Consider the following 24,578-nt stretch of genomic DNA (forward strand, 5'->3'; position numbering starts at 1 on the left):
AGCGTCCTTCAAAGGTCAATGTAGAAGCTTCCATGCGCCGCGTGGCACGGGCGGAGCGGATGGATGCACGAGGCGATCGAGGAAAGCACAAAGGGCGCAGGCGCGAGGCGAAAAGGATCGATAAGAAAAGAAAGAATGACGACGTGAGATTCGCGATTATCCGTCAGCTGCCGGTGATGATGCAGGCGATGTCGTCGTCGTCGTGGCGGGGAGGAGGAGAGATGGAGATGGAGGGTTTGTTTGGTAGGAAAGGAGAGAGCAAGCAGCAAAGCAGGAGGTCCCGTCACTTTTTGGGTTACGTTACCTGTTCTGTTCTCGGCCGGGGGCAGGTTCAAGCAGGCGACGGACCGTCCAGGGCAGGTGCTAGCCTTGGTCCTTGGGCTGCAGGCTCACAGTGAAAGGGGACCCACAAGGTACGTACCCTCGCTAGGGCAGTTTTGGTGCTCGTGCCTGGCAACCTGGCCTCCACTGGCCGTCAGCTGCTGACAGCTTATTTCAGGAGATGAGCCAATGATTTCCACGGGAAGCCACAATGTTCCGCTCCGGGCGAGATTGACCTTGCTCTCGAGATGCTGGCGAAAAGGGGGAGGCTTAAAATAGGCAGTGACGTGGGTGCGAAGACAAGAGTTGAGGCCCAGGAGAACAGCCAAATGCATGATTGTTGAAGCAATTGGATGGGTTTAATTCATATCGTTTACCTCGAGAGGTATTCACAGTATTTCTCAGAGTACAGAGCACATGGTCTACAGTGAATCATTGTGCTAATCAACATGCGACGTCATCCACATGCATAAAGTGCAGCTCCTGAGAAGCTCCAGGCTGCACTTTAAGAAGCTGGAAACTATTGAACAGCCCGTCACCAATCTCCAAAAGGGGAAATCTGTCCATACATCGAGACCAGGAGATTCACCGTTAAGAGCTGGACCCAATTGGTCAGCTGGATTCCTTCGTTCACTGCCGACGGAGCAAGCAACGCAATCAACATGATTCATCAACAAAGTAGATGTTTGTCCAACAAAGCTCCATGTGGCTCATCCATGCTTCATCAACCAGCCACTTTTCCCCCATTCAAGTGCTGCACGCGACAACGACACTCATTCACCAAGCCTCAGTTGGCAAAGACAGTGAAATGCCGAGTCGTCCTGCTGAAACACAGCTGTCTGTCTCAGCCACATTCGCCTAAAAGCCCCAGCAACTGTTCTCAGTGCTTGTTTTCATAGCCGTCTGACTATTCAGTCCATAAGCTCAAAATCCAGTCATCACTCTCCTTTCAAGAAGACACAGTTCATCCAGATTGCAACAGATTGTAAAAGCTCCCAACTCATGACAAATGCTCACGGTCAATGTGAACCGTAACAGCCGTCTCATCTCCTTCAAAGTCCTCACAAAACGGACACTTGACGGCCTCGACACCACTGGGCGCAGTCCCTAGCCTCTCATCCAAGTCTGGCATGAAATCCGCCAAGCTTCTCAGCGGCGGCTCCGACGCAAACTCGTCATCCCTCCGCACATCGGTATACCGCATCGTGAATCTTGAAGACGGCGTTGCCTTTGCTCCAGTGTCCTCTGCTGCGGCTGAACTATTGCCCATCCGTTGCACCCTGCCCACTTGGCCGTCGCGCAGACGTACTTTTATGCCCCGCGGGTGATTGCCTCTCGTGAGGATGTCCTGTACTATGCCCTGTGTCTCTTCGCCTGTCGGTTGGTCCTCTTTCAAAATGATGAATACGGATGCGCCGGGGACAACTTGTTGGACAGTTGGGACTGTGCCGGCTGCTTGCTGTGGTGTTGCTGGTGCCCGAGATGATGACCCTCGTTGGTTGTCCTGGCTCTGCCTGTTCTGGTTCTGGTTTTGCCGGGGTGGGCGAGGTTGGCGGTTACGAGGTCTGTTTGGTCGGTTCATCGTAGCAACTTCTAGTGGGGAAGTAGATAACTTTCCAAATAGCCTGATAAGTGAGATGGAAGAAGATGATGTTTGCGTGATGTTGGCTTGAGGTGAAGATGTGTGAGTGGCCTGCAAACATGTGCATCAATGAAGCTTTCTTTGAGGGTTACTTACCCTGTACCGCCAGAATCACTTCATGCGTCTTGAGATAAACCAGAGTCAAATATCACGAAATGAGGCCACAAAGCAACAAAAACCTGAGGATTAATGTCCCGCATTATTAATTTACACCCTATGAGATTATCTAAAGTATTTGTTCTAAAGTTGGGATTGTCAATCCGCCTCCAAACCAACGCCGTTTATGAGTGCTGAAATAATGCGAGAAGCGGCCTGTGCTCGCCATGAATACTCAAAATGATACCAAATGATACAAGAAAAATTACCAAAAATCTAAGCATCTCCTGCCTTGGCAGGAGCCTTCTTCCGAATATCCTTCCATCCAATACCAAACGAAGTAAAGAACATGGCACAAGACGCTGCCACAGCGAGGTAAAATGTTGCATTCACAGCATTGGAGTAAGACATCAGAGCCTCAGGGAGATCCTTTGTTGACACAACCTGTCGAACACCAGAGGCACCCGCGTCAATGATTTTCTCCACGTCGAGGTTTGGAAGCCGTGAGACGAGCTCGTCGTGGAGCTTATTGTTGAAGATGACGTTGGCGATAGAAACAAAAATAGCTCCGCCAAAAGTTTGGGAAAAAACCAACACTGCGGTCGCGACTGAGGTCATCTCGGGGCTTGCGTGAGCTTGCACTGCGATAATAGACATCTGCATTCCCATTCCGCGAGCGAAGCCAGCCAGGATCTGGTAGCCGGCCCAAGTGGCGGTTCGAGTATGGGGGCCCATGGTGCTGAACAGTCCATTGGCTACAGCCGAGAGTACTGCACTCGTAGTAGCAAAGGGAAGATAGTACCCTACTTTTTGAGCTAATAATGTGTTAGCTACAGTTACGTTATCTGGAGAGGAGGCAGGCAACTTACCAAGGAAACCACTGGAGATAGCAGCGGCCAGCTGGCTGAGGATACTGGGAAGCATATCGACACCACTTTCGAACGGCGTCGCCTCCTTGATGGACTGGAAGTAGATGGGTATGTAATAGGAAGCCACAATGACGGTGGAGAAGAGAAACAGCTGTGTCAGGCAAGCAGTCCAGACCTGCCTCGTCCGAATGACGGGGATAGGAATCATAGCGCCATCGCCAACCCGGTACTCCCAGTACATGAATATGGCGAAGAGAGCACCACCACCGCAAAACAGCCCGATGATGGTGGCAGAGTCCCAGGCGTAGTCGATGCCGCCCCACTGAAGGGCGAGCAGGAACATGACGGTAAAAGGGGCGAAGAGGACAAAGCCGGTGAGATCGAGCTTGGAGGTGATGATCTGGCGGGCCGTATCGGTGGTTCGGACTCGACGATCAGGGACATTGACGGACAAGATGAGAGCAGTACAGACGGCGCCGATCGGGAGGTTGATGTAGAAGCCTGGATAACAAGTCAGAATATCTTCTCTATCTAGTAGTTTGGGTAGGGACACTTACACCATCGCCAAGTTGTGTACTCAGTAAAGGCACCGCCGAGCAAAGGTCCAATAACCAAGCCAAGTTGAGCACCAGCCATGAGGACTCCTACCAAAGCAGGGCGCTTATGCAGAGGGACCGAGGCCGCAATTATGGTGAGCGCTCCGTTTTGGATTCCCGAGCTGCCAATGCCGGCAACGGTTCGTCCCATGATCAACGTGATGGAGTTTTGGGCGACGCCGCAAATAAGACAACCTAGTTCGAAAAGGAACAGGAAGCTCAGGAAGAGCCACTACAGCCTGTTAGTTATCGCGCGAGTTGCTGGGTGGTGACCTTCTTACCCTTGTGTTGAAGTATGTGTATAGTTTGCCAGAAAGGGGTTGTAGAGCAGCGCTATTATAAGTTAGCCAAAGTCACCAACTTCGAGAAAGAATATGCGTACCTAGCAAGATTGTATGAACTGCCATACCATCCTATGTCTGGTAGCGAGTGGAAATCGGATGTGATTTGAGGGATGGCCTGGATTCGTGTTAGGCCAAGTAGACGATGTATCAATACACCGGGCACTTACAGTAACAATGATAGACATGTCCAAGAGCATCAGGAAAGCACCAAGAGTAATGGAAATCATCAAACTCGCGAGCTTCCATCCTCCCACCCACTCCTTTTCCTCGTCCTTTGGCGTCCCATCTCCAGGGGCCCTGTCAACACCATCTTGGTCCGGCTCATGTAGCGTAGGGGCATCGGATTGAGAGTCGGTCTTTTCATGGCCAGCAGTACTACCACGGGGTTCGTCCTGCGACTTTTCGGTGATTGTCGTAGTCATTTCGGCAAGACATGCAATGACTTGACTCAAGTGTCAAGATGTAAGTGAGGTGACAAGAGGTGGCGGGCCTTGGAGGTAAGCCGGGAACCCGACATATTTGAATGGCCCGCCATTTCAGGCAGATAAATTATCTCCGAGATCATTACGGGGTTTTCGTAGGGCTGGGGGAGCCTCCTGATCCGGGCATCGGGGGCGCATAGTGGTGTTGACGCCGGTGTGGAGTGCGGACCGGAATTGAGGATTCCGTTTGAACCCCGGTCCCAACCTTGGGTAGTATCGCGGCAAATAACACCCCTCTGAGACATTCCTGCCGGGTTCGGTGCTCTTTTAAAGTCCCGATCCCCATGTGCTGACATGTCCTCACATCTCCCACGGCCCAAAGACGTCCGACATCCATGTTATATCTCCGAAGTCGAGAAGATTCGGGTCTGGAAGATTCATAAAGGTCTGGGCCGGATTTGGTGTCATTCTTGCTCGGCTCGGGACTACTTGACTCGATGATGATGGCGTGCTTCCCAGATGTCGCGACAAAATAGGTTCCCACGAAGAGCGAATGTTGCGAATGATCATGGCCCCCTTGGTGAACAACGAATCCTCATCCATCATCGCCCTCAGAGGGTATATCGTATCCAATCGCGTGAACAATTCGATAACCTGGTCGAGCAGCACGAGCAAGTCGGCCGTGTTTCGAACCAGATCCTTGTCCCAGGCAGGATCCTCTGAGGTTGTGAGTCGGTATAGGGCAACTTGGATCTGCGAGAGCTGTATATAGAGGGCAAAGGGAGCGCCTGGCAGGTCTTCGGGTGGCATGCTAAAGAAGACGTCATACCATGCCCTGATTGCCTTGAGGCATGAGTACATGCTTTCAATGCGTTGGTTCATGGGAATGGTCTGCATGAAGAGTCCGACTGAGTTGACCAGCACCTCAGTCGCCAACGAATGGGCCTCGAGCACTTCTTTTTTCTGTTAGCGCATGTTGCTAGAAGGTAGCAAAGTATCACATACTGTTCGGAGATGGGCTTGGAGACAGTCCGTCACGGATCTCCTGCAGCCTATTAAGGAGGCCCTTTCTAAAGACGTATGTGGGCGCCTGGCTCGATTCACCCATGACATCGCGAACTAAAAGCTTCTGTGCCTCGTCGGCAACGAGCTGGTATCTGATAAAGGCGACCAGCACCTCGTCAGAAGGATGCTCCTTTTCCCTCTCTAGGTTTATGAGGCAGTCCTCCATGTGCGGACTCCAACGGAGGGTGTCCATCTTGCCGACAAATGATGATATTCTGGCCAGGTTAGCAACGGGTGGAGAACCAAGACAACGTGAGCCTTACACTGAGGTCAGAAACCAGAGTGACACGACTGTCCTCCGCTCTTCCGGAGTTCGAAGCCGGGGCGGAGGAGGCCGTCCTCCCCACATTTTGAAGCAGATTGTAAAGTACTGCTCCTCAATCGGGGCCTTCATCAAGCTGAGGTCATAAACCAATGTGACAGCTAGCTGACAGAATGTGATGATGAAGGGTCTTGCGCCAGGCCCAGAGACTAGCGTGGCCCTGCTTCATGTTAGAGCTCATCCTGAAAGACGGAGCTATCAGTTCAACTTGCCAAGCAATGTAACAAACAAGTCCCAGAAGAACATCCATGCTCCTCTCATGGTCAACAATGACCCTTTGAGCGGCCTCTTGACGAACACGCTCCTTCATCTTCACTTGCTGAGGATGGGATGTGGTGGTGATGTTCATAATACATAGCCATAAAAAGGGCTTTTCCTTGCGGAGGTTCTCAGCCGTCTGCTCTTTAGGCAAGACCATAAAGGGGAATCTCGGTAGCCAAGATCGAAACTTGTCTAGATAGGCCTCTGCTTCTGCCGGCGTCGGTTCCGGAAGCAGGTAGCTGTCATCGCTGGGAAGCGCTGCCGACTCCATCGGGGTTTCTATTGAGCTAGTAGTCCCGAAAGCATGGGGCATGCTCGAAAAGTTGTCCGAGGATGAAGTGGCAGCAGTCGCTAGCGAGTCTAAACGACTGGGGGTGTGAAGTACAGACGAGGGACAGTAGGAGTTGGGAGGAGGATGTGTCGCAGTAGAGCCAGGAGTAGTGGTAGGGGGAGTTTGTGGATGGGCACCATTGGCAGACTGAGTTGCACGTAAGATGGAGACAAGATCATCGAGCTTCTCCTCGAGCTGTGCTGTTCTCGAAGACGTCGTCTTTTTGGCAACTCTTCTCCGTGAAGTTGTCATTGGCTGGCATGACTTGCCTAGACGAAAGCACCGCTCGCAGTTTTGACCTCCAGGCCTCAGAATACACTTGCACTTGGCCCTCTGACAGGCTGTACAGGCTCGACCGTACCCAGCTGGAGTGCCAGCAGCGGCTACATCAGGTGGTGCCATGGTCTGGGATAGACGGACGCCAAATCCGGTCGCACGATAGGGCTGAACGGGATTTCACAATGCTTGTTTCTGTTTTTCTGGGGCGGGACAGGACGTGTGCTGGTAAAGTCCGCGCATGCATCTCCTGGCTTCGTCTGGCAAAAAGAGGTTCGGAGTTGGGAATGCTTGGGGGTGTGATGAAAGCCGATCGATCGAGTTGTTGCGTTGGGAGCCGTGAGTGTTTTGGTATGTGTCGGATTTCGGATTTCAGTTAACTCCGAGGAGCGATTATCTCCAAGCGAATGCGAGCAATTGTCCCGCACGCCGACACGCGTGTTGGTTGCTAGATCTAGATTGGGCACATACTGCGCGGAGGACTCATAGACAAGGAGTTTTAAGTGGTCATTCGACCTGGAGATGGTGGGCGATGGAATGGATGGTTGTTTGGGTTGTCGGACAGCTTTTAAAGCCAACTCCGTGCCATGGGTCAACCAGGCAGAAAGATTTCCAATTGAGCGCCAGCAACAAGGTATCATTTTACAAACACATTCATAAAAACGATGGCCAGGGTGATGTTTTGTGATCGGATAGTCTATCAGTCCGAGGTGAGTGAGATAGGGGTCGCTCGCCATTGAAGCTTGCGCGTATCATACGACCAACACGAGTGTTGATGTTAAAGGTCGAGTGAGAACATCCCTGTGTTGGATAATTTGCCGTCTTAGCCTAGAATTGGCTTGGTCTATTCCTGAAACTTACTAGCAAAGGCTGGACTATCGAGAACCTGAATCCCGATCCAAAGCGTGGCCTTGGGTGGATTGAATGGCGCTCGCGACACGTGGAGTGCGATTGAGAGGGAGCCCACTGCGAGCTGGAACCCTGCCATATCCACTACAACATGGATTCATAGGTAATCGGGAACATCAGCAGAACGAGAAATTGGTAGATAAGACTTGGTACAACAATATACATGAGCCCAATTCATCATTTAATGTATCAAACATATATCTACAGTATCATCAAAGACTCAAGTTTGCGATTTCAATTGCACGATGCAAGCCCATCTTCATCTTCCCTTATTGGGCAAACACATGGCTCAAACGGCCTCCCATTGGCTGCAGACCGTTAGTACCTGGCACCAATGAAAGCCGGTGTTTCCCGCTCGTTTCAATCGCCAACTCAATTCAACTCCATTCACGTCACAAGCCAAAAGACACAATCTTCAACTTTCCATCTTCACCGCAGACACCTGCCATGGCTGCTCCAACCGTCGCCGCAGCAGAAATGCTCCCTCGCTTCCTCCTCCCGCGCCTCAGCTGGGGTCCTCCGTCGCAAGTTGCACGCCCCTTGGTTTCGAGTCACCAGCGACGCTCCTTTGCCTCCTTCCAGACTGGTTCTGCTTCCCCTCGATGCTGCGCTCGCCGCGCCGAGAGTCCGATCCTTAAGAGAGCGTTCCATGCGACAGCCGTACGACAGCGAGATCACCATTTTGACACACTCAAGTTTGTCAAACGGTTACAGAGCGAGGGGTTCACCGAGGAGCAGTCAGTGGCCATGATGAAGGTCTTGAATGACGTTATAGAGGAGAGGTATATTAAACCCGAGCATATCAGTCTACGCCATTGCTGACTTCATCCGCAGCATCCAGAATCTCACCCGTACAATGGTCCTCCGCGAAGACGCCGCAAAAGCAACCTACACCCAGAAAGTCGACTTTGCCAAGCTGCGCTCCGAGCTCCTCTCGGCCGACAGCACCGAGTCCAACACGACGCGCACAGCGCACGAGCGCCTGACAAACGACATCGCCAAGCTCAGCAGCCGCCTGCGCGACGAGATCAGCCGCACCCAGGCCAGCGTGCGCCTCGACCTTAACCTGGAAAAGGGCCGCATCCGCGAGGAGGCCGTTGGGCAGGAGCTCAAGATCAAGGAGACCGAGACTAAGATTGAGCAGGAGGTTGCGGCGCTGAGGGAGAAGCTGGAGCAGGTCAAGTTTCAGACGCTTCAGTGGTTGATGGGTGTTTGCACTGGTTTCGCGGCGCTGTTGCTGGGTGCTTGGAGATTGCTCATGTAAAGAGCGGCGTCAGGGGTAAGAGTCATGGTGTGGAGGGGATATCGAGTGCCAGCCCGTCACCTATACGGCATAGATTTTCTAGAGTCATGAGTTTGAAAACAAAACAGCATATAGTCATGGACGTTCCGGTTATGGGAGCTTGTTCTTAGCTTACAATGGGTATATCACAAGATTGAACCTCTGCCGGTTACGCCGTCGGTAAACCAGGAACCCGCGGGGTCCCGAGTCGATAGCGCTTCCGTCTAAGTCGGCAAGTCATTGTGGAGTTGACAACTCCGGAACTTGTTCTACTTCCGCAGGTTAGGTAGGAAACAATCATTCAATCCCCTCAAAACACTTCATCAGGCATCAATAGCTCAGCTTCAGCTCCTCTCACCGCGCCTTCTGACGATCTGTCAAACCCCACCCCCGCCCCCACGTCCACCCCGCCATATCGACAGCTCCCCGGTACGGATAGATAAGGTCACATTGCATCTCATCTTGATTCGGATCCCGACCTTTTCTATCATTCTCTATACATAGAGAGTTACCAGAGCACGAACTGTGAAGCCATAGAGACAGTCCATACCCGATCAATCTCTGTTCTGCTAAACCCATTTCCCACCTTGAACCCCCACGATAGCATCCTCAGCCCAATCCTCACTTCACAATGGCAGCCAAGCCCAAGGTTCTTCTGCTAGGCGGTATCGAGCAGTAAGTACCCCAGAAGTTACAGCACTCCTATAAGTTCCTATGATTACTCAAAAAGGAAGTCACTGCTAACTCGCCCAGTGCCTATGAAGCTTGGGATTCATTGGCCTCCATTGCGGACATCATCAAGCCCAAGTCGACCGACCGAGCTGCCTTTCTAGAAGAGTCCAAGTCCGGGGCTTTCGATGGAGTTGTTGCTGTTTATCGAAACTTTACGTCTGTGAGCACTACTGGTCTTGTTAATGAAGAGCTGCTCGATGCTCTTCCCGATACGCTCAAGTTTATCTGCCACAATGGTGAGGCTTCTTGTTCTTGAATATGATTCGCATACACGTCCTTCCATTGCAGATCTTACATCCTCTTTTAGCATTATATCAGTTCCTTCATGATTCATATACATCTCAGTTCTATCACTGACTTCTCAGGCGCTGGTTATGACCAAATCGACGTGGCCGCCTGCACAGCCCACAACATCCGCGTCTCCAACACACCCTCGGCAGTAGACGATGCCACGGCAGACATTACCATCTGGCTACTTATAGGGGCTCTTCGAAACCTCTCTAGTTCGGTCCTATCCCTCCGCGCTGGAAAGTGGCGTGGGAGCCCACCTCCCCGGCTGGGCCACGACCCCGAGGGCAAGGTGCTTGGTATCCTAGGCATGGGCGGCATTGGTCGCAATGTTGCACGCAAGGCTCGTGCTTTTGGCATGACTATTCGATATCATAACCGCCAGCAGCTTTCCCCTGAGTTGGAGGAGGGTGCCGAGTATGTCGACTTTGAGACACTGCTGAAGGAGAGTGATGTCCTGAGTCTGAACTTGCCTCTCAATGTAAGCCACAACACCACGACTATACCACTCTCTAATCTCACACCCGTTTAGCCTCGCACTCGACACACAATTGCAAAGCCCCAATTCGACATTATGAAGCCCGGCATCGTCATCATCAACACAGCTCGCGGCGCAGTCATGGATGAAGCTGCACTTGTAGATGCCCTCGCATCCGGCCAGGTCGCCAGCGTGGGGTTGGATGTGTTTGAGAAGGAGCCTGAGATTCACCCTGGGTTGCTGGCGAATGAGAATGTGCTGCTGGTTCCGCACATGGGCACCTATACCGTCGAGACGGAGAAGGGCATGGAGGAATGGGCCATTGACAATGTTCGACTTGCAATTACCGAGGGGAAACTCAAGAGTATTGTCATTGAGCAAAAGAACTTGCAGTAAGGTTGGAATTGTTCAAATAGACCGGGATTGAGTGGCTTCTAGACATGGTAACAACAGAAAGAACACAAGTTCACGAAGAGACAATAGTCCCAACACTTCTCCGGCAAAGTTCAAGTCATCACATCATAGAAGCAGTTGTCAAAGTATTGTTGAGAAGAATTTCTTTTGAAGTTCTACTCTGTCCTGGCCACGGTTGACGGGCCTATCTCGAGTCATCATCTCCTTCCATCTCTATGGGGAGGTCTCGTCGTGGATCACGAGGATCCTTTCATCCATTCATCATCCGTTTTTTATATCTCGAAGGGGGGAATCATATGATTAGCAAAAAAGCCAACGCCATTTTGTTGAAAAAGCAAGATTTTTTGCCCCTCCCTGCACCCTGCGAAGAAATCTCCTCTTCACGATGGAAAGAGAAGCATCCCGAATAAGCAGAAACAAAGAAGAGAAGAGGAAAAAATCAAAAAACCGCAGATGTCCTTGTAACTCTCCCAGCCCATATGCCATGCAAGTTCATGCTGTTGAAACCAGAATTTTGCCAGTTGTCGTGTCGATAGAAGAGGGAAAGTTCGTTACACGTAGGAGTCCAGTTGAAGGATCCTTAGGTATGATTACATCCGCTTAGTAGCGGTAGATGTCGGCCTTGAAGGGGCCCTCGCGGGTCAGGCCGAGGTAGTCAGCCTGGACCTGGGTGAGGGTGCTGAGCTCAGCCTGGCAGTGGTCCAGGTGGAGACGGGCAACCTCCTCGTCGAGGATCTTGGGGAGGACGTAGACGCCGACGTCGAGCTTGCCGGTCTTGGCGAACTCAACGTACTTCTCACCCCAGGCCTTGTCGCTGGCCTTGAACAGCATGATCTGGGCAAGGACCTGGTTGGTGAAAGAGCAGGACATGACGAAGGAGGAGTGGCCGGTGGCACAGCCAAGGTTGACCAGACGGCCCTCGGCGAGGAGGATGATGTGGCGGCCGCTGGGCATGAGGAAGCGGTCAACCTGGGGCTTGATGTTCTGGACGGAGGTGGCGTTGGCCTTGAGCCAGGCAACGTCAATCTCGATATCGAAGTGGCCAATGTCTGGGAGATGTTAGATGATGAGCTGGAGAGGAGTTATCAGGCAACTTACTGCAGACGATGGCGTCGTTGGGCATGGCCTCGAAGTGAGCACCAGTGAGAATGTCACGGCAGCCAGTGGTGGTGACGAAGATCTGACCAATCTTGGCAGCCTTCTCCATGGTGGTGACCTGGTAGCCGGCCATGGCGGCCTGGAGGGCGTTGATGGGGTCGATCTCAGTGACGAGGACGCGGGCACCCATGCCGTGGAGGGCCATGGCGCAGCCCTTGCCGACATCACCGAAACCAGCAACAACGGCGACCTTGCCAGCAATCATGACATCGGTGGCACGCTTGATACCGTCGACAAGGGACTCACGGCAGCCGTAGAGGTTGTCGAACTTGGACTTGGTGACGGAGTCGTTGACGTTGATGGCGGGGACGAGGAGCTTGCTCTCCTTGAGCATGCGGTAGAGGTGGTGGACACCGGTGGTGGTCTCCTCGGAGACACCGTAGCAGTCCTTGAGCATCTCAGGGTACTTGTTGTGGACGAGGGTGGTCAGGTCACCACCGTCATCGAGGATGAGGTTGAGCTTCTTGTCATCCTTGAAGGCAAGGAGCTGCTGCTCGAGGCACCAGTTGTACTCCTCCTCGGTCTCACCCTTCCAGGCGAAGACGGGAACACCGGCGGCGGCAATGGCAGCAGCGGCGTGGTCCTGGGTGCTGAAGATGTTGCAGCTGGTCCAGGTGACCTCGGCACCAAGAGCGGTCAGGGTCTCGATGAGGACGGCGGTCTGGATGGTCATGTGGAGGCAGCCAGCAATGCGGGCACCGGCGAGAGGCTGGTCGGCAGCGTACTTGGCTCGGGTCTGCATGAGACCGGGCATCTCGTTCTCAGCGAGCTCGATCTCCTTGCGGCCAAAGGCGGCCAGGGAGAGGTCAGCGACCTTGAACTTGTGGGCGGGGGCAGACATTGTGGATGAATTGGTGGAGGAGGAGGAGTATGAGAGGGAAAGAAAGAGAATAGAAGAGGAGGAAGAAAGAAAAAGAGAAGAAGAAAAGGGAGGAGGAGGAATATGTAGAGGTCAAGAGGTTGAGGACGAGGTGAGAAGATAAGATGGGAGCGGGGCTTCTCAGACTTGACCTCCTGCTCGATTGGAGGGGGAGAGGGGGAGGGGTTGGTGGGCGGGCGGTCAAAACGGCAAAATGAGGGGCAGAATTTTCTTTGCCATTGAGACCAACAAACCACCTACCACCAAGAGGCGGGGCAATCACCACGGGCATGCAACCAAAAAAGTCGCCGCTGTCCATCGGTACTTGTGGACGGGCGGATGGTTCGCCCTGGAAACGCCCCTCCAGCGGTACCTTTGGACTGCCTAGACTGCTGACGAGGGGACCTGAGGGGCGGGCAGGCACCGGGGAGTGGAGCTGCGAGAAGCCGGCGTCAGAAAAAAAAAAAGAGGATCTTTTTCATCAGCGACAGCTCCCTCACATGATGGAGCCATCCATTGTACGAATACGGATCCGTTACGGTGCAAGAAACTCTGGTCTAGCGAATCGGGGACCACGTTGAGTTTTCTCGTTCATTGACTGGATCACCGTCTCTGAAACTCGGTTGTTACCTCAATATTACCGCGTCTCACTCAGCTAAAGCTCTGCTCGGGGACCCTGATGCTCCCTTCAACTCGAATTCCCCGCTCGGAAGCCGAGAACCGCCTCCCACAGCAACCGTCAATCCCCGGCCGCCGTTGGAGGCTGGGGGCCAATCGACCTTCCTGTTGAGCTAGGTGCTGATCATCTCAAACCGACCGCCTTTCCTGATGCTACGTTGTGCCTGTCCAGCATGGCACAAGCTGAATGGCCACGCAAGAGAAACAACAAGCAGCTTGACCATCACGCATGCCGTTGTAGATTGGCCAGAGACAAGCAACATGCTTCCTTCAAGTTGCCATTCATAAGACACATAAAAGCCAGACAAGCATTGTCTTGGTTATCCAAATATTCGTACTTTTTAGTTGATCTGCCTTCAAGCATTTCAAGCTTGTTTCTTGGGCATCACTCATGAACCTCCTGTTGATCGTCAACAAGAGGCCAGAACCAGGTATCCTCCCCACCACATCTCGGCATCACCAGCAACATCAGGTCTGTCCATCATGTGCTCATCAAGTGCTCCTCTCTTTCTCAACGCTGTAAATCTAGACCAGCACTCAATTATATTCCACATTGCCCGGAACGCCGCCAATGCAAACCATCACTGAGCGTCTCGTATCCCTGAAATCCCTCGAGACACCGTGAACCCCTTCGAGCCCCCATCCTCCGTCTATTTCGGCAACAGGTTCTCCCTCACCGCAAACATCTTGGCACTGACGTTGGCTGTGAAGCCGTCCACCTGCTTGCTGTACTGCTCCACCTGCTTCGCGTTCAGCATACCCTCCAGCCGGCTGGGCTCCTGGGGAAGCTTGAACAGCCGCTGCCACTCATCCTCGGGCAGGAGAGACTGCTTGGCCGCGGCCCGCTGAGCGTTCTCAGCCTTGCGCTTGGTCTGCCATTGTGTGATCTTGGCCTGCTCACGGCCGAGCTGTCGCTGGTAGAACTGGAAGTTGTTGAGGTCGGTGTAGTGCGACTCGATGCTCTCGAGCAGGAGATCGCAGGTCTTCTCGAGGAAGGGGTCGATCGCAAGGTCGAGGGTATCGATGGAGGGGTACAGCGGGGGCTTGACACCGTCCCGCTCGAGGTCGGCGAGCGACGAAGGCTGCTCAATATCGCCGCTGACGGGAGCGGAGGGGATCTGGTGGAGGAAGGTGGTGAGGAGGTGCGAGTTGTGGACGTTGATGGGGACCTCGGCGAGGATGTCCTTGAAGGAGAGCTTGGTCTTTTGCAAGCTATTTTCAGTCAGCACCTATTCCCAAAGTCATACTCCGACATCGCCTTACTTCTCGGTGGTGAACTTGTTCTCCTTGTAAGCGTTCATGAACGCGGGGGTGAGGCGGAACGCCCGCAGGGTCAGGTTGCCCTGGGAGCTCTTGCTGGCGTCGTAGACGAGGGCGACGGTGTTCTCGTTGTCCTTCTGGTAGTGGAACTGGTTCTCGATGAAGCTCAGGTTGACAAAGTTGCCCATGGTCGCGCTCGTGTACCAGCCGACGTTGTTCGCATCCACGTTGACCTCCTTAAGGTGCCGGATCATCTCGTTCTGGTAGGCGATGTTGGCCTTCTGTCGGGGAGCGGCAGCGGCGAGTGCCGAGGCGTCGTTCTGGTGGCCATCGGTGGTAGCGGGGTCGACGGTCGGGAAAGGGAACGTGTTGGTGATCTCCAGAAGCTCGTCATGGTCCATACCCACGATCGAACCGGTGGCGATAGAAGGGAAGGCCGAGGAGCAGTGCTTGGCAATCTTCATGATGACCTACACAGCAACACAGGTCAACTCTGCCTCCTCGCAACTCCTAGAGGGGGCCTCGAGGTGGGGCATTTCAACTCACCAGAGCCTCGACCTGGACGGCCTGGAAAGGCGCATCTTTGGGAGCGTCACCCATTTTGGCAGAAATTCAGGAAGAGGTATTCACGGGGCCGCGAGTGACGGATAGAGGTTCGGCGCTACGATCGTGAGTGGGCGGGTGGTGTTGCAAGGCCTCGGGGCGCTGGATGTGGGAATATCGAAACTTTTCGCATACCGATTTGTGGGCGTTGTGGGATGAGGGCGGTGAAGCGCGGCAGATTATATATCCCGCGATGCACTTGACGAGCTTAACAACTGCATCATATTGCTATCAACTACAGTTCATCAGGCATCAAGATTTGCTCATTTTCCGAACCAACATGTTATTTCTCACTGGACGGATATCATATGCTTCTTCCTTCTCATGGCAAATCCGTGTACTTCCTGCATAGTCCCCATCTCGCTAATCGTCAACCTCACTCAGAACCTAGCCCTTCCTCTCAACATTCAAGTATCATCAGCCGTTACTAGTTTATCAAATCTGAAAGTACATTTTATCTTTTCTAAACCGTCTATCATAGCTCATTCCCCATGCCGAATATACATCGATTTTCCAACAAACGCCTTGTGACCTTTTCCGACCCATCCCATCCCTTGTGTATCATGCTCGCCCACTCATGGATGCTAAAACAAAGCTCCTTAACCCCGGATATCAGACCTCCTCTAATCTTAATATGAGCACCAGAACACGCCCTCATTCTATGTCGCTTCCAGCGCCCGCCGTAGCGCCCGTTGTCGCGCCAGGATATCACTCCTCCCATGGGATAATCTCCCATGACTCGACATTATCCCGAATAATGAGTCTGTGCTGATCAATCCTCCAGAATGCGTACATGGAACGAGTAGCTCCCGCTGCCTTTCGGTGAGCCGGTCCGGTACCACCCTTCTTGGCATCTTCTCTTGTCCTCCAGATGCAAGTCGCCAAGTTGGCCAACTCAGAGTCTGGCTCTCCGAACCAGTATCTGGTCGCTGTTAGCAAAGAACCATCAACAACACGAAAGATTCGGCTTACTTGAGGAACCCGCCGCTTGCTACAGCCTCAGCGTGGGCTGCTTTGTCGAGTCGGCCGAGATCAGCGTACTCAGTGGTCTTCTTGATCCGGGACCGGAAAGCGACGATGTAGAAAGAGGTTTCCTTGAACCCCTTTCCTGACTCGACAGCAAGACGCTTCACCTCCTCAAGCACCTCGGGCCAGTTGAAAGAGTCGACATAAGGTGCCGTTGCATAGTCATCGCGAAGAACTCGAAATCGGCTCAAGGCGCGGGCAAGGAGTGCATTCTCGTGGTTCAAGGTGTCCAGGTCAAGCAGATGTTCCTGCTCGGTGTATGGGGATTGGATCAAATATCGACTATTAAGAGCAAGTTCCGGGCTGATCTCTCTCACGTCGATTTGTGTGCCGGTCTTTTCGAACACGCCGAGTTCCGCTCCGGGAGCCGTCTGGATGTCAACGGACGCCATTGTGGCTTAGCAACGGCTTGGAAGATGATTACGCTGGATGACCTTGCGAGTTTCAGTCAAGCAGTACAAGCTCGGCAGGGAGATATACAATCCGGGAGGCAATTGGGGGATGAAGATGAGAACAGCTACGAGGACCAACGCGACCCCAACAGCGAGCCATTGGCCTTTTATTGTCACACCAAGCCCCTTCCTACGGCCTCTTAGGCCATCGAGCCTGGAATAACGTGCTAAATGACACCATCTGGGGAAAACGAGAAACCAGCACGTGTGGGTCGGTGAAGAGTGTCAAAGGAAGGGTCTTCTCTCGGCAACCACTTGTTAGTGCGGGTGGTCGGGCGTGTCGGAATCACTGACAGACAAGTCTCCGGCCGAGCCCGGCGGAATTTGCAGCCCTGAGTCAGTTGGGCTTCTATCTCCAACATGGAAGGGTTTTCCAAAATGGGTCCCAGAACCAAAAGGGTTCTTCTAGCCGCCTTGAATTTCCTCAATCGCTTGGAAAAGTCTGCCTCGGGGACTTGAGATGCGGCTCCGGGATCTCGCTTTGTACCAATGACGCGAGACAGCGAGATCATGATGATACGCCGCACCGTGATGCAGCGAGCCGGGGTAAAAATCGACAATCTACAGCTTCACCGCTAGAAGCAATGATAACGTTTCCTCCCCCGGTCTCGGCAGCCCCAAGACAACGCCGAGCCGGAAGTGAAAAAGGTTTCTACAGGTGTTGTAACTTGGATGCCAGGGGCAGAAGATGCAAGACTAGCGCAGGCCAGGATGCGGCACTGACATGTGCGCCAGACGCTAAAATGGCGACAGCTCACACAAACCCGCAGACAGAAACAACATGGATGCTGGATATAAAAAATCATCAAGGTGTGTCTTGTCTGGGGTAGGGCGTATATATACATGCGTTGGGCTCCGGGCGATACGAGTGTAACGCTACAGGCGGTGACGGGGAGGCTAGGAGGCTTCTCTCGGGCTGTCGCACACGCTGTTTCAAGCAAGACGTCAAAAGCCACGAGAATGTCGACATGCCGAGATCTCCTTTGTTTACCTCATTGTCAGCGATATAGCAGAACATGCCGTCATGACTGTTTTCAATCAAGCCTCTGCAGCTTCTCATCTATTGCTGACTGGATGGTCTAATATCATGCAATTGGCCCTGTTTCAACCATCATCTCATCTCTCACGGCTCCCCAGCTTCCTCCTCATCAGACTTCCTCCTCTTCAACCACACCTTGGCCATCTCATACGTCCCCAGATATAACCCACTCCCCAGCATCGTCCATCCCGATCGCAGAGCCGCACCCCGGAAGAACCCCCGCACTCCCCTCTCCCGGTACACCTCCTGCGTCACTGTCCACGCCCCCTTTTTCGCCCTCTTGCCCGCCATCTTGGCTGCGACTTCATTCCCTTCGCTCCCGGCGCTGAGCATCATCCTCGTCTTGACCACATCGCTCGGTGTCGTTAGGAATGCTGCTACTGATCCCGCGCCTCCCGCGCTTAACCCCGTCACAAGCCCCGTCTCGACCAGGGTGGGCTCTGGAGCGTCGTCACCGCGGGACTCCCAGACCCGTGCGCGCATATGCTCAAAGATGGGGAACTGAAGTGCCGTGAATGGAAGGTTGCGCGCGACGAGGGCCGTGTAGCCTGTAAAGAGGCGCCGTGATGCCCCGGTCCCGGTGAGCTGACGGAACGCCTGTAAAGACGTTGACGACCCCTTGCCTGAAGTCTCGCCCCGTAGCATTTGGGCGTTTTGCTTGATGACCTCTGCAGGGGCGAGGACTAGACAGGACGCCATCTCTGCAATTGCCGAAGCGGATGAGTGTACTAGAGGCTCTGGCAACGAGGTTGAGCTGCCAATGACTTGTTTCGCACTCTCGTATGTTGAGAAGAATAGTCCAGCTAGGAACATGAGCAACCCTGTCTCGCCCATCGATGTGAATACTGACCTGCTGGGAGTGTAGCCAGCACTACACTTCCAATGCCTTGGTAAAGACCCCGCCAAACTGGTGCCTTCTTCGCCGAACTGGCAGCATATGTCTGAATGTAGTCTTGGCTCTGGTATCGAGTCTTGAGGGTGTCAAGAGGATAGACCAACAGGTCAACCGTGAACGCTGCAATAGCACCAGCCTTGATATTGATGTCAGAGAGCCATATCCATTGAGTATGGGTAGAAACTTGCCGCATATATCTCCATCATTTTTCAGGTGAAATTCTATGAAATAAAGCATCATGAAGAATTTCTTCCCGATTTCTGGTGCCAAGATGCGACGAGTTGAGTACCTGCTTCGAGTTGGTGATGTCATGATCATTGGGTCCCACGTGCGGATGGCTTCCGGAGCTACCCTGCATTTTCCATGTTCACATCCAGCTCATCCGATGGAGATATAATTCTTGCGTTACCTATGAATGATGGTGACTCAATTTGGAAATCGGGGAATTATATGAACTTGAAGATTAGGTAGCACCCGACAGTTTTCACTTAGAACAGCAATATGCCCAGAGCTCAACAAACAAAGTTGATTGCAACCTTGACAACCCACAATAAGCACAGAGTCGCAATGGATTGCCACCAACACCATATCCCAATCATAGGACAAACATACTTTAACATACTCGTCTTGAAGTTTACAGTCGTATCTACCCAATAAAGCCATTAGGTTAATTATGTGTGGCATGAGCACTAATACAGGTTGTCGACTGACCATCCTGACTGCATCATGAGTTCTTTCATCTGGGTCGGGAGGTAGACATCGGCAAGCCTACAGCCAATAGTGAATCGGGACCGTTACATCTGGAACTCAGCACAGTCTGCAGCGTAGCAGTGCTTCCGAAACTCCCCATAATCTTATCTGAACTCGAATGTGCTTTTAATATTAAAGACATATAGGCAACCCGACTTGCGCCATCATGTATACAGCCCCGTAAATCAATCAACCGCGACGCACTCCCTGCTGTCTATCATTTGACTCCAAAACATCCCAAGTTCCCAATCGCAGTGTGCTTGCGTGCCCGCCTCTATGAGCTGTTCCCATCTCTATCATAAACCCGCTCCCGGAAATAAAATAAAGATAAAAATTACAACTTGCTCTTCAAGCCCGCTGAAGTCTCATTAACCACAGCTACCACGACGCAAATGTCATCGACCTTGCCGCCGTGCCAGTTTTCGTTGGGATAATACTTGTGAACCTCCTTCGCGAAGGGTCCGTCGAGTTTTGTATTGACACTGGCTCGCTTCGCGGCTGTCACGATCTCGGTCGCGAGTAAACTCTGAAGGGTCAGTGTCCTTTCCTTCTTTTCCTCGGACGCTTCAGGGAGCTGAACTAGAGGGTCCAGAGCATCAGCCACACGGACACCCCCGGCTTCAGTCATAACCCAGGCACCGCTCCGAACTAGAACCCGGCTGGCAATCCGAAGAATATCCTGATTAAAAAGGTTGTCGAGAACACCATCAGTCGCAAAGACGAGGACATCGCCATGTCGGAGCGAGTGCTGTGTAACATCTGCATCTCGGGGCAAGTCGCTCAACTGAGCACCACCAAAAGCTGCCATACGAGCGGCAACGCTCGGAGGGACGAGTGATAATTGGAAGGGAGTGTTGAAAGCGTGTGTCTGGGGTTCCGAATAGGTATGGACAGCGTTCAGACGAAGCTGTAAGAAACCGGAGTCACCGAGGTTCGCCACGTCCAGGTTTCCGTCTGCTCCAGCAATAGCAACACACGCAGTGCTACCACCTGCCCGAAGACTGCGGTCCTCGCAAATCGCATCGTATCCCTTTTGCATCAGCTTCCTCGCTGTCAAGGGAGGATCAGCTTCCGCCTTGTGCTCGTGAGCAGCCACTGCCATGTGGTCGCAGAAGCCATGAGAAAAGTCGGCAGGATCGACACCCGAATCCACCCAGCCGCCAACACCATCTGCAACGCCAAACGCTACTGAGCCTGAATCATTGATCCGGCTGACAAAGAAGGCATCGTGTCCGGACTCGGGACGAGCGGAAGGGCGACGGTTCCGCGGGGGCTGAATTCGATTATACGGGTTAAAGTGGAAAACGTGGGTGGAAGGATCGTAGGGTCTGTCTTTGGCGATAAAGGAGGAGGCGATATGGTAAGAGAATCTTGGTGCGTCGGCTGATGTGGAGTAAAGTTTCGATCGCAAGCATGAGGCCATAGCACAGATCGGCCGGGTTCGAAATCGCGAGCAGGGCTGCCAAGAAGCTGAAAGAAAGTTAGTATGAGTGGCCAAGTAGAAACACATGGGCTCTGCGACGGACCTCTAGCAGTAAGTAGCGATTGCCATGAAGCCGCAGCAACTCGGTTGCAAGTCGCGGCCATGAAGGGCTAGAAGAGTGGATCGTCGAGGACAAGAATTGTTGCGAGAGATAACTTCAAGAGAGAAGATTGTCGAGCGAAGAGTCAAGTCGGTTTAAAGCGGTAGGCAATTACAGAGAAGACATCTTTTCGAAGGGATCAAGAAAAAAAATAGTGGTGTTGGAGGGAGTTGGCTCCTCAGAAGTGGGATCGCGAACGGAGAAATAAAGTTGTTGGGTCTCCGATATCTAATCTAATTCTTTTTGGAAGGCAAGCCCCTCCAGTGAGTGCCCTGTCCCTTCGAGAAGGAGAAGCCACGGTGCACGCACGACTGCTGCAGGGCGCTCGAGTCCCCCCATTTGGAAGGAGGCAGCTGAGGCTGTGCCATGGGGCTGAACAGCAAAGCCACAGATTCAAAATTATTTTGATTTCCATTTCTCCCGGAAACTCATGTCCGGATGAGCCGGATTATCTGTTTCTCCCCGATCCATCCGCCTTTCACAAGCACCTGCTTCCGATCCCGACCGAGTGTGCCGTCGAAATTGATTTCAACACCCTTGCTCTGATTGGTCCACGGCAAGCGCACGTCTCCATTCCGTAAAGCAATAGCCGAGGGAAGGTTTGCTTCCCAATTCATGACGACGAGAAACCTGGGTACGCCACCCCTTGTGAACATCGACAATTCAACTTCAACGGAGGGGATTGAACGGCTTTTCTTCCTGTCAATTCCTCGGCCACAGCTCAGATTTCACCCCACGAAGATTGACTGTCCTTCTCCTCCGGTCCCAATCCCGATTTCATCATCATGGCCGCCCTCCGATCCTCTTCTCGAATTGTCGGCGCCGTCTCAAGGACGGCTGCCCTTCGACCCGGAGCTGTCTTCTCTCGCTCCATGGCCTCGGTCGGCGAGGCTCCTCAGGAGCCCAAGCCCAACATGAAGTCCTTCCAGATCTATCGATGGAACCCCGATACCCCCAGCGAGAAGCCCCGTCTCCAGACCTACACCCTGGACCTCAACAAGACCGGACCTATGATTCTCGATGCCCTCATCCGCATCAAGAACGAACTCGACCCTACCGTGACTTTCCGACGAAGTTGCCGTGAGGGTATCTGTGGTAGCTGCGCCATGAACATCAATGGCCAGAACACCCTTGCCTGCCTGTGTATGACTCCCCGCCATTGTCGCGTGCGAGGTATTATTCAATTGAGAGCATAGTGCTGACGCTCCCGACCAGGCCGAATTCCTGCCGAGTCTTCATCTGATGTCAAGATCTACCCTCTTCCTCACACCTACGTCGTCAAGGATCTCGTCCCCGACTTGACGCACTTCTACAAGCAGTACAAGAGCATCAAGCCCTACCTCCAGCGCGAGACCCCTGCCGAGGACGTACGGCCCCCTTTCTTCCTCATTGACATTGACGTGTGCTGACAGAGTCAACAGGGACGTGAGTACCGACAGACCAAGGAGGACCGCCGCAAGCTCGACGGTCTTTACGAGTGCATTCTCTGCGCCTGCTGCTCTACCTCGTGCCCGTCTTACTGGTGGAACTCTGAGGAGTACCTCGGACCCGCCATCCTGCTCCAGTCTTACCGATGGCTCGCCGACTCTCGTGATGAGCGCACAGCCGAGCGCAAGAACAACCTCGAGAACTCGATGAGCTTGTACCGTTGCCACACCATTCTCAACTGCACCCGAGCCTGCCCCAAGGGTCTCAACCCTGGTAAGGCGATCGCCGAGATCAAGAAGCAGATGGCTCTCGGCAACTAAGAACCCCAAAAGCGAATTTGTCGCGGAACGAACATGATGATTTGAGGTGGAGGTGAAGTTAAGGGTTACCGCAGATGGAATACTGCGTGTGATGCTACAAGGATTGTAACCCTGTGTATAGGCTAGATGGGCGGGAGTTTCACGCTGTGTTCTGATAGCAAACTTGGCAATACTATTTTCTTGGATGTTCATCCCTCGGGGCCTTCTTGACAAATTGCTCATGAGTTTGCTTTTCGTTGTTTTGTTTTCATTTCTTGTTGCTAAACACTCAATTCATTCCAGTCTGGAACCGAGACGAGACACACGGGACACGAGACGATCACGCCAAAAGACTGCGCCAAACACCCCACAAGCAGACCGACCGTCCTACCCAAGTACCAAGGAGCTTCACTCGGGCCCTCAATTGGGTTGATTCACACTCATGGCTGCGAGCTTGAGATGTGCCTTTGAATCACCGATCCTGCGAATTGTCCTGGTATTCAAAGACTTATGATACTATTTCTCATTTTCATCTCTTATTTAGCTCATAGTTAGGCTATAAAGTGAATACCTACTCTTTATTGGCTTAACTGAGCGCAGCCGCGCCTGCTACAATTCGAACGGCTGCAAATAGATTTTCACAGGGTCCCAGCCCTTCGCGACCGTGGACGAACCTGTTTCTGTTTATCGGAGTTAGCTCCGAAATCCCTACGGGCGTGGAGGCCGGCATTGCACTCACCATCATACCACCTAATGAAATAAGTCGCATCTCCCAAGGACACTGCGACCCATCCGGGGTGCTCTCCTTTGGCGCCCCAGAACAGCTCCTTCATGCCGTTCTTACCCTCGGTAAACCAGAACTCGTTCCACGAATAGGTGTCTGGGGTGTATATGTCGGTGTCGTTTTCTGGTCGAAAACGGTTTGGGTACAAGATATCCTTGAGGTGCATGTTGCCCTGCCATCCGAGAAGGCTTAGACCGTGGAATAGTTCGTCCCCGGGGCGGGTGTCGAAGAAGACGAAGTTGTCGGACTTCTTCCCGGGCATGATGTCGTGGATTAGGATGGGCTCTCGGTCGGTGCCAAATATCCCGACATTGCCCTCTACGTCACAGGACAGGTAATTGTTGTCGATGTCTTTAACGTCACCGTGCCTGTGTCGTGTTAGTCCATCTACCTTGGCTAGAGGTTCGTACGGCTTCTTTCTTACGTCGTGACCATGAGACGGTATTTAGTCGGCTCGGGGACTTGATATGCCGGATCGGCGGCAATGACGGTGCCTATGAGGAATGAAGCTGATAGGAACGAGTACCACTTCATCTTGATATCTTTGTGCTTGATCTGCTGGTTTGATTGGAAAGGCTGAAAGGTTCGAGAGTGTTGCGCGATGGAAAGGAAGAATGGTTGCCAGGTACTGAAGGAAAAGGACACATGCAGAAAGCAAACGACGGAAGAAATTGAAGAAGAGACGGCTATTGAAAGCATATTTCGCCTACAACCCGACAACTGCCCGACCCAACAATTTGACTCTGTTGATGATATCGACAAAGTACCTCGTAGTCTTCTCTGACACTGCTTCCGCTTAAACAAGTTAAGGACTTGTATGAAAGACTGAAATAGTCGAAGAAAAATGCCATATACAGGGTAAGCCTATAAAAGACTTGTATATGTTATTTGCCTTCTCATCATATTTCATAGCTGGGCTTCGACCGGGACAATATGATGCCTTTGTTCCCTTCGTTCACCATGACAGCCGGATCATGCGGGAGTGTTGATCACCACGAGGGAAAGAAACGTGCGACAGGGGTTAGGAAAAGATCCCTGCTTGCTTCGATAATGTCCCTTCCATTAAGTTCGTGATTGAGTGTTTGCCCCGCGTTTTGGCAATTGACGATGGCAGTG

At 52.7% G+C, this 24,578-nt stretch overlaps 11 protein-coding genes across 11 annotated transcripts; 3 read left to right on the forward strand and 8 right to left on the reverse strand.

Annotated features, from left to right (window-relative positions):
• Positions 1-2,335: 2,335 nt before the first annotated feature.
• Positions 2,336-4,290, reverse strand: LRP88_06721 (major facilitator superfamily domain-containing protein; the record flags this gene model as incomplete). Its single annotated transcript, XM_083243259.1, has 6 exons — positions 2,336-2,874; positions 2,929-3,429; positions 3,486-3,756; positions 3,806-3,857; positions 3,907-3,983; positions 4,036-4,290. The coding sequence occupies 6 exons, from the start codon at positions 4,288-4,290 to the stop codon at positions 2,336-2,338; spliced, it is 1,695 nt and encodes a 564-aa protein (XP_083100483.1).
• A 360-nt stretch (positions 4,291-4,650) lies between these two features.
• LRP88_06722 (uncharacterized protein) lies at positions 4,651-6,521 on the reverse strand (the record flags this gene model as incomplete). The annotated part of the gene is made up of 4 exons (XM_083243260.1): positions 4,651-5,243; positions 5,296-5,447; positions 5,619-5,807; positions 5,869-6,521. The coding sequence occupies 4 exons, from the start codon at positions 6,519-6,521 to the stop codon at positions 4,651-4,653; spliced, it is 1,587 nt and encodes a 528-aa protein (XP_083100484.1).
• Positions 6,522-8,310: 1,789 nt separating this feature from the next.
• LRP88_06723 (CCDC90 family protein) lies at positions 8,311-8,718 on the forward strand (the record flags this gene model as incomplete). The annotated part of the gene is made up of 1 exon (XM_083243261.1): positions 8,311-8,718. One exon carries the CDS (start codon positions 8,311-8,313, stop codon positions 8,716-8,718), a length of 408 nt encoding a protein of 135 aa, XP_083100485.1.
• A 649-nt stretch (positions 8,719-9,367) lies between these two features.
• Positions 9,368-10,630, forward strand: LRP88_06724 (D-isomer specific 2-hydroxyacid dehydrogenase; the record flags this gene model as incomplete). Its single annotated transcript, XM_083243262.1, has 4 exons — positions 9,368-9,411; positions 9,490-9,704; positions 9,834-10,237; positions 10,289-10,630. The coding sequence occupies 4 exons, from the start codon at positions 9,368-9,370 to the stop codon at positions 10,628-10,630; spliced, it is 1,005 nt and encodes a 334-aa protein (XP_083100486.1).
• Positions 10,631-11,248: 618 nt separating this feature from the next.
• LRP88_06725 (adenosylhomocysteinase) lies at positions 11,249-12,647 on the reverse strand (the record flags this gene model as incomplete). The annotated part of the gene is made up of 2 exons (XM_083243263.1): positions 11,249-11,697; positions 11,747-12,647. The coding sequence occupies 2 exons, from the start codon at positions 12,645-12,647 to the stop codon at positions 11,249-11,251; spliced, it is 1,350 nt and encodes a 449-aa protein (XP_083100487.1).
• Positions 12,648-13,993: 1,346 nt separating this feature from the next.
• Positions 13,994-15,203, reverse strand: LRP88_06726 (uncharacterized protein; the record flags this gene model as incomplete). The annotated part of the gene is made up of 3 exons (XM_083243264.1): positions 13,994-14,555; positions 14,607-15,073; positions 15,150-15,203. The coding sequence occupies 3 exons, from the start codon at positions 15,201-15,203 to the stop codon at positions 13,994-13,996; spliced, it is 1,083 nt and encodes a 360-aa protein (XP_083100488.1).
• Positions 15,204-15,914: 711 nt separating this feature from the next.
• Positions 15,915-16,624, reverse strand: LRP88_06727 (uncharacterized protein; the record flags this gene model as incomplete). Its single annotated transcript, XM_083243265.1, has 2 exons — positions 15,915-16,128; positions 16,179-16,624. 2 exons carry the CDS (start codon positions 16,622-16,624, stop codon positions 15,915-15,917), a joined length of 660 nt encoding a protein of 219 aa, XP_083100489.1.
• A 1,183-nt stretch (positions 16,625-17,807) lies between these two features.
• LRP88_06728 (mitochondrial carrier domain-containing protein) lies at positions 17,808-18,422 on the reverse strand (the record flags this gene model as incomplete). The annotated part of the gene is made up of 1 exon (XM_083243266.1): positions 17,808-18,422. One exon carries the CDS (start codon positions 18,420-18,422, stop codon positions 17,808-17,810), a length of 615 nt encoding a protein of 204 aa, XP_083100490.1.
• Positions 18,423-19,702: 1,280 nt separating this feature from the next.
• Positions 19,703-20,955, reverse strand: LRP88_06729 (type 2C protein phosphatase PTC7; the record flags this gene model as incomplete). Its single annotated transcript, XM_083243267.1, has 2 exons — positions 19,703-20,838; positions 20,895-20,955. 2 exons carry the CDS (start codon positions 20,953-20,955, stop codon positions 19,703-19,705), a joined length of 1,197 nt encoding a protein of 398 aa, XP_083100491.1.
• Positions 20,956-21,736: 781 nt separating this feature from the next.
• On the forward strand, positions 21,737-22,699 carry LRP88_06730 (succinate dehydrogenase iron-sulfur protein subunit SDH2; the record flags this gene model as incomplete). Its single annotated transcript, XM_083243268.1, has 3 exons — positions 21,737-22,031; positions 22,167-22,318; positions 22,373-22,699. 3 exons carry the CDS (start codon positions 21,737-21,739, stop codon positions 22,697-22,699), a joined length of 774 nt encoding a protein of 257 aa, XP_083100492.1.
• Positions 22,700-23,287: 588 nt separating this feature from the next.
• LRP88_06731 (uncharacterized protein) lies at positions 23,288-23,996 on the reverse strand (the record flags this gene model as incomplete). The annotated part of the gene is made up of 3 exons (XM_083243269.1): positions 23,288-23,358; positions 23,418-23,830; positions 23,887-23,996. The coding sequence occupies 3 exons, from the start codon at positions 23,994-23,996 to the stop codon at positions 23,288-23,290; spliced, it is 594 nt and encodes a 197-aa protein (XP_083100493.1).
• Positions 23,997-24,578: the final 582 nt, after the last annotated feature.

The sequence above is a fragment of the Fusarium phalaenopsidis genome, assembly GCF_050370095.1.
Source record: "Fusarium phalaenopsidis strain FUZ10S chromosome Unknown contig_32298, whole genome shotgun sequence".
NCBI classification, from domain to species: Eukaryota; Fungi; Ascomycota; class Sordariomycetes; order Hypocreales; family Nectriaceae; genus Fusarium; species Fusarium phalaenopsidis.